The sequence below is a fragment of the Takifugu rubripes genome, chromosome 14 (assembly GCF_901000725.2).
Source record: "Takifugu rubripes chromosome 14, fTakRub1.2, whole genome shotgun sequence".
NCBI lineage: Eukaryota > Metazoa > Chordata > Actinopteri > Tetraodontiformes > Tetraodontidae > Takifugu > Takifugu rubripes.
Genome location: NC_042298.1, coordinates 15,395,417 through 15,403,406, shown reverse-complemented (window position 1 = coordinate 15,403,406; position 7,990 = coordinate 15,395,417). Strand labels below are relative to the sequence as shown.

The following is a 7,990-nucleotide window of genomic DNA, read 5'->3' as shown; positions in this document are numbered from 1 at the left end:
TTTTACTATGAATTATTTACGGTGCGTTTATATGATGGGGAAAGGAGTTAGAGGGGTTATAAAGTTATAATAACAGATTTCTTTACATTTATAAACGCTACAGTATATGTAAGTTAAGTCTTGAAATGGGCGGTACATTTCGGAACTTGAGTTCTCTATTTTCAAATTGAAATTATACTAAAACAACCCAGAAAACTTTTTCCCATTTAAAATGTAGCCATAAAACATATGAAAATAAAAGATAAACGCATAAGAAAAGTCAATTTCGGTCATACTAACTCAAGAATTCTGTGAATACTTGTTCAAAAAAATTGAAATGCGTCAGTGTTTTTGCTAAAATAACTGTATTAATTAAGAACTTAAAACATATTATTTTAATTAAATCGTGTTAGTTTTGCTGGGTGCTTTGCAGCGTCCAATTCAGAGAGGTAAGAGTTGGGAAGACGTCTCACTCTGTTTCCCCAAAAAGAGCGTAAATAAGCAGGAGTTGAGGGATCCGACATCACTAGTGGACAGAATAAATCACTAGTGGACAGAATAAATCACTAGTGGACAGAATAAATCACTAGTGGACAGAATAAAAAGTAATAATCCCTCTGGTCTGTGTGTCCTGTAATCTGTGAAATATGCAGCAGATGACAGCTACTTTTCAATGTGGAAAACATATCAGTAACAAATGAATAGAGAAGCTGAGTGGAATTAAATTTTAAAAAAAGCTTGATATTAACGTATTTAACAGTAACCTACATTTTTGGAATTATTTAGTGAATTGCTAATTTAATGCACATTTGATAAATATTTCAGTTTTGTCTGTACTATAACAATGATCTGAACTGACAGAGAGAGTGATGCATCCTGTTTGTAGGAGATCTTTTGTTGGACACTCCCGACCTAAATCCTAAACTAACTTATGCTGACGTCATCCGACCAGTGTTGTTTCACAGGTAACGTTTACCTCTGCGGGACATGCGGGGTCTGCGTTTATTTCGTGTCCATCCGTCCGCTGCTGATGTCCACAGTCGTAAACCAGTTTAAGCCTTGATGTTTCCGCCCATATGGAGAAGAACCGCAGAGGAAACTCCGAAGTTCGGATCGATTCCAGAACCGGTGTTCAGGAGATCCCGGAGCCAGAACAGAACAGGAGACCGCCGCTTTTTAAAGTCTACAAGAGGAGATGGTTCGTCTTGCTGGTGCTGTGTCTGTCAAGCTGCTGCAACGCGATGGTGAGTTAGCTTAGCAAGCTGCTAACGACCCGGTTCTGCTGCTGCGGGGTTCGGCTTCATAGTCACACCTGGGGCCCAACTCTCAGGAGTACTGAAAAGAGTGGTTAACATCCCCGCAAAGAAATGCAGTTTAAAATGGCTTAAGACTTTCCAATAAAACACCAGGAGGAAAATAAAGTTATAGTAAAGGTTCGCAAACAAGATCCCAACTGGTCATGTGACCAGGTGGAATTCATGTCAATAAATGTCTTTAAATTCTAGTTTCATAGGGGAGTTTGGCCATTTGACAGTTACAATGACCATTTTATTAATCAGTGTTAATGGTAAAATAAATGGGCTCCGTGCTAAAATCAGGGACCTTTGACCTCTGACCTCTGACTAGTTGAATATTGAGTGTATCACGTGTAGGGGCAGGAATAATGCTCACTAAAGCCCTTTCAGACAAATGTTTCATTCTTAAACTAAAGCTCTGGTGGCATTTTGGAAAGGACCAGTCACTCAAAAGCTCGAGCGGCAGACGTGCACGTGTGCGTGCGCGCGCGCGCGCGCTGGTGCCGACGCGACTCTTCCATTCCGAGAAGTGAAACCGGCTCAGTTGTGTCAGCAGGTGGTTCCGCTCACGCGATGGAGGGAGGAGCTAAAGGAAAAAGTGCCCGCGTGTGCAATAATCTGAACCTACTTCCTGTCTGGGAAAAGTCACTTCCTCCCAAAACGAAGCCTGGGTTCATCCGTTGGTCCTCGTGGGGGTTTCTCCCTCGACACGACCAGGATCCAGAACCCCGACCCGCTCACATGTCGTCACGTCCTCCCCAGATATGGCTGACCTTTGCCCCAGTGGCCACCCAGACGTCCCAGTACCTGGGGGTCAGTCTGGAGGAGGTCAACTGGTTTTCCGTGGTCTTCATGGTGGTCGCCATCCCGCTCACCCTCGGCGCCACGTGGATGATGGACAGCCTCGGGCTGCGGATCACGGTACAAACCACTGCAGTTGAACTATTATGGGCTGTTCACTTTATTCCCTGCAGCTTCGTGACGTTTGTGTGTTTTTGTGCGTCCGAACCGCAGCTGATTCTGGGATCCTGGCTGGGCGCCGTTGGTGCGCTGGTGCGCGTCTGTGGGACGCTGGCGGGCGAAGGCGTCACGCTGCGCTACGCCGTGGTCATGCTGGGCCAGACCCTGGGCGCGCTGGGCCAGCCCTTCATCCTGTTCGCCCCCACCAAGCTCGCGGCGCTCTGGTTCCCCGATCGCCAGCGTGCAACAGCCAACATGATCGCCTCCATGTGTGAGTTCACCACACGTGTGACACTGACCGGGGACCATCACCCATGACCTTTAGTGCTCCGGGGACCATCACCCATGACCTTTAGTGCTCCGGGGACCATCACCCATGACCTTTAGTGCTCCAGGCCTGTTGAACTATGATTGGTGACGCTTCAAACTAAATTAGTTTTTAAAAAACGCAGCTGTGCGCAGGCGCTGCAGTACCGTCTCCTGCCTGTAGAGGCCGCTGTCCGCCCCTTGAGTAATTATCTGCATTCACGTTTGTTTCTTTTCCTTTTAAAATAATTCTGTCAACCTGCAGATGTGTGAGTGATCGAAACACGAGCGTTATTTAGTCTGAGGTGAATGAGCGTCAGTGTCGGCGCTGTCTCAGATCACCTGGGCCCAGTTTCCTCTGCGTCAGTTTGAGCCGGTTCTGAGTTAGAAATGAAGGGAGGTTGTTGCTCAACAAAGGGCCAAAGTTTGGTTCATGTTATCTTGGGAATGTCCACGGATCAGCAGCAGAAGGGCAGTTTTTGTTGTCCACAGCCTGACTTTGCCTCCTCCCCCACGTAGGCAACCTCCTGGGAATGCTGCTCAGCAGCCTCGTCTCTCCCTGGGTCGTTACCGCACCGGCGAAGATCCCGACTCTGGTGGGTTCAGTTCACCCAAATCCTTTCATCTGCTGCCTCTGATGGACGTTTCTTTCCCAAAAAGAGAACTGACAAAAAATGGGAAGGTTCTGTTTTGGAACGGTGGGCGGCGCAGACGTCCAGAACTTCCCAGAACTTCCCAGAACTTCCCAGAGCGTTGTGGGAGCCCGACTCCGTTCATCTCTGGTTTCTGTCCCTCCTTCAGCTGATTGTCTACGCGGTCCCGGCGTGCATCTCCTGTTTCCTAGCAACAGTGGGGATATGGAGCAGCACCCCCCCGACGCCGCCCTCGGCCGGCGCGGTGTCGTCCAGCTCCGAGCCGTTTTTCCAGGGAATCAAACTGGTGAGAACAAACGCGGCCGCGTCCCCCTGCTGCTGGTGTGTGTCATCATCCAGGTGCAGCACATCTGCCCCCAGGTGCAGCACATCTGCCCCCAGGTGCAGCACATCTGCCCCCAGGTGTTTCAGGCAGCAGGAAACAGGAAGTGGAGAAGAGAAGCAGGGGTTTGGCTCCTGAGCGGGTCGAATCCGCAGGTGTTCGGCACCACTGGTGTTTCCTCCTCATGAAACGGCCTCCTCCTCCTCTTCCTCCTCCTCCTCCTCCTCTTGCTCCTGCTCCTCCTCCTCCTCCTCCTCTCCGTCCTCCTCCTCCACCTCTTCTTCCTCTTCCTCTCCCTCCTCCTCTTCCTCATCCTTCTCCTCCTTCTCTTCCTCCTCTCATCCTCCTTCTCTTCATCCTCCTCCTCTTCATCCTCCTCTTCTTCCTCTCCCTCCTTCTCTTTCTCCTCCTCTTCCTCCTCCTCTCTTCCTCTTCCTCCTCCTCTTCTTCCTCTTCCCTCCTCTTCTTCCTCCTCCTCTTCTTCCTCTTCCTCTCCCTCCTCCTCTTCCTCCTCCTTCTCTTCCTCCTCTCATCCTCCTTCTCTTCATCCTCCTGCTCCTCTTCATCCTCCTCCTCTTCGTCCTCCTCTTCGTCCTCCTCCCCCCCCCCCCCCCCCCCCCCCCCCAGGAGGGTTGTGTCCCAGCTCCTCATCTTCTTCCTCCCCAGCTCCTGAAGAACAAAGCCTACCTGGTGCTGCTGCTGAGCGGCGGCGCCGCCATGGCGACGTTCAGCGCCTTCAACACGCTGCTGGACCAGGTCCTGTGTGTCCAGGGATACACCAGCGTAAGAACACACATCAGCTACACACATCAGCTACACAACACACATCAGCTACACACATCAGCTACACAACACATCAGCTACACACATCAGCTACACAACACATCAGCTACACACATCAGCTACACAACACACATCAGCTACACAACACACATCAGCTACACACATCAGCTACACAACACACATCAGCTACACAACACACATCAGCTACACACATCAGCTACACAACACACATCAGCTACACAACACACATCAGCTACACACATCAGCTACACAACACACATCAGCTACACAACACACATCAGCTACACACATCAGCTACACACATCAACACACATCAGCGACACACATCAACACACATCAGCTACACACATCAACACACATCAGCTACACACATCAACGACACACATCAACACACATCAGCGACACACATCAACACACATCAGCTACACACATCAGCTACACACATCAGCTACACACATCTACACACATCAGCTACACACATCAGCGACACACATCAACACACATCAGCTACACACATCAGCTACACACATCTACACACATCAGCTACACACATCAGCGACACACATCAACACACATCAGCTACACACATCAGCTACACACATCAGCGACACACATCAACACATATCAGCTACACACATCAGCTACACAACACACATCAGCTACACACATCAGCTACACACATCAACACACATCAGCTACACACATCAACACACATCAGCTACACACATCAACACACATCAGCTACACACATCAGCTACACACATCAGCTACACACATCAACACACATCAGCTACACACATCAACACACATCAGCTACACACATCAACACACATCAACACACATCAGCTACACACATCAGCTACACACATCTACACACATCAGCTACACACATCAGCGACACACATCAACACACATCAGCTACACACATCAGCTACACACATCAGCGACACACATCAACACACATCAGCTACACACATCAGCTACACAACACACATCAGCTACACACATCAGCTACACACATCAACACACATCAGCTACACACATCAACACACATCAGCTACACACATCAACACACATCAGCTACACACATCAGCTACACACATCAACACACATCAGCTACACACATCAACACACATCAGCTACACACATCAACACACATCAACACACATCAGCTACACACATCAGCTACACACATCTACACACATCAGCTACACACATCAGCGACACACATCAACACACATCAGCTACACACATCAGCTACACACATCAGCGACACACATCAACACATATCAGCTACACACATCAGCTACACAACACACATCAGCTACACACATCAGCTACACACATCAACACACATCAGCTACACACATCAACACACATCAGCTACACACATCAACACACATCAGCTACACACATCAGCGACACACATCAACACACATCAGCTACACACATCAGCGACACACATCAACACACATCAGCTACACACATCAACACACATCAGCTACACACATCAGCGACACACATCAACACACATCAGCTACACACATCAGCTACACAACACACATCAGCTACACATCAGCGACACACATCAACACACATCAGCTACACACATCAACACACATCAACACACATCAGCTACACACATCAACACACATCAACACACATCAGCTACACACATCAGCTACACAACACACATCAGCTACACACATCAGCTACACACATCAGCGACACACATCAACACACATCAGCTACACACATCAGCTACACACATCAGCGACACACACATCTGCCTCCCGGAGGCGTGAATCTCCGGCTCAGTCTGTCGCCTGTGTGCAGGACTTTGCTGGACTCTGCGTGGCGTTGTTCATCCTGTTCGGGGTTCTGGGCGCCGCTGCTCTGAGCTTCTACGTGGACAGGACCAAGAGGTTCACCGAGGTCGTCAAAGTCAGCCTGCTCTTGACCGCCCTGGCCCTCATCGCCTTCTCCCTGGTGAGAACACGGTACCAAACCTGCCGGCTGAAGGTTCTGATCCGAGCGCTCGGCTTCGGTGTGACGGGAGGCACCGGGCTGGAGGAGCAGATTTGTTCTGGGCTAACGGGAAACGTGCTGTTCCGGGCTCCCGGTTCTGTTCCTTACTGAATAAAAGCTCCGCACCTTCAGGCCTCCTGCGGCCACATCAGACCCACGTTTGGTGGTTTTCCTTTCTCCTCCCCCCCCCTCAGGTGTCCCAGCTCCAGCAGCAGCGAGCGGCCGTGGCGGTGGTCTGCTCTCTCCTGGGCCTGTTTGGTAACTCCGCCTACCCGGTGGCCATGGAGCTGTGCGTGGAGTGTTCCTACCCTGTCGGAGAAGCGACGTCAACGGGGATCATCGTCATGTCGGGGTACGAGGGTGAACGTTGACACCTGCACAAATGTGAATCCAAAGTCTGATTCCGGATCCCTTCCTCCGCAGGCAGGTTCAGGGCGTCCTCTACGTGGTCCTCCTGCAGGCTCTGACCACCCGGATCACCGAGGCGCCTCTGTCCACCTGCCAGGGTGAAGACTTGAGCTGGGGAGGTGGGTCACCTGTGTCCTGGCTGCTCCTTCACGCTGTGGCTCGTTGGTCTAGTGGGATGATTCTCGCTTCGGGTGCGAGAGGTCCCGGGTTCGACTCCCGGACGAGCCCTCAGCGCTTCCGGTGGTGATGTTTTTGGACGAGGGAGGATTCCAACCTGCGATAACCTTTAACCCATTCAAACGTCCAACTGTGGCATTTAAAACCAAAGAGAATCACACTTGTCCAACGAGCAACACGCTCGTTTTGTTTTAATTAGCCCGTTTCTGGAGAGAATCTCGTGAATCCTCCTTATTCCAGAATAATACCTGCTCCTAGTTTTAAACTCAAGCACCTTCCACGTTGTGAGAGTCACCTGACCAACACCGTCCTTTTGTCTGGGTGTTTCTGGGCCACAGTGTCGATGCTGGTGCTGGCCGGACTGTTCTGCCTCTTCGCCTGCTGCTTCGTCGTCTTCTTCCACACGCCGTACCGACGGGTGGAGGCAGAAGAGGAAGATGCCAGCAGCAGCAGCCCGCTGCTCGCTGATCAGCCCCTCAACAGGGACCAGACCCTCAACAGGGACCAGACCCACTCCTCATAGGTCTCGTGGTTACGGCACCTCTCCACTAGAGGGCGTCACGGCAACATTTTACTCATTTTAGTATTTTTAACTTTTATACATTCAACAGTGATGTTTCGGTACGACATTTGTTTACTTGAAGGGAACTGAACTCTAAACTTTACAGAATGAATATTCCAGGAGTTCAGTTTCCCTAGAACCACTGTGGCCTCAATGGATGGTACCGCGTGCTTTAACTTTATGATCAATTATTTCTTTTAAGATACATAAAACCAAATTTTATTAACTAACTAAACTGTAGTAATATTTTTTTTTTTTTTTTAATTTGTGCATTCCAGATGCTAAAATCATCTAATGCACTTTTTAGGCTACTTATAATAGTTTTAAGGGGTTATCAAAGGCCAAAAAAAAAGTTGATTTTAAGATTGTGTTCATATTAAATGAAATCTTTGAGTTGTGGAGCACAAATGTGGTAATTAAATGTAGCCTTTTTCAGCCCTCTGGGGCCCCCTGGTGGCCCCGGGCCGCAAGCCTATTTAGAAAAAAGGCTCATTGA

At 49.5% G+C, this 7,990-nt stretch overlaps 1 protein-coding gene and 1 non-coding gene across 2 annotated transcripts; both read left to right on the top strand.

The window, feature by feature from the left end:
• Positions 1 to 890: 890 nt before the first annotated feature.
• slc49a3 (solute carrier family 49 member 3) lies at positions 891 to 7,910 on the top strand. The gene is made up of 10 exons (XM_029846931.1): positions 891 to 1,223; positions 2,037 to 2,195; positions 2,289 to 2,505; positions 3,060 to 3,136; positions 3,342 to 3,479; positions 4,182 to 4,298; positions 6,156 to 6,308; positions 6,542 to 6,699; positions 6,771 to 6,874; positions 7,271 to 7,910. The coding sequence occupies exons 1-10, from the start codon at positions 1,056 to 1,058 to the stop codon at positions 7,453 to 7,455; spliced, it is 1,476 nt and encodes a 491-aa protein (XP_029702791.1). The 5' UTR covers positions 891 to 1,055; the 3' UTR covers positions 7,456 to 7,910.
• On the top strand, positions 6,912 to 6,983 carry trnap-cgg (transfer RNA proline (anticodon CGG)). The gene has a single exon. It is a non-coding gene; the product is annotated as a tRNA-Pro (tRNA).
• Positions 7,911 to 7,990: the final 80 nt, after the last annotated feature.

Coding starts and splice junctions, on each gene's coding strand:
- slc49a3 (XM_029846931.1), top strand. CDS start 1,056: ATGGAGAAGAACCGCAGAGGAAACTCCGAAGTTCGGATCGATTCCAGA. Junction 2,506..3,059: donor CAACATGATCGCCTCCATGT/GTGAGTTCACCA, acceptor TCCCCCACGTAG/GCAACCTCCTGGGAATGCTG. Junction 3,137..3,341: donor CGGCGAAGATCCCGACTCTG/GTGGGTTCAGTT, acceptor TCCCTCCTTCAG/CTGATTGTCTACGCGGTCCC.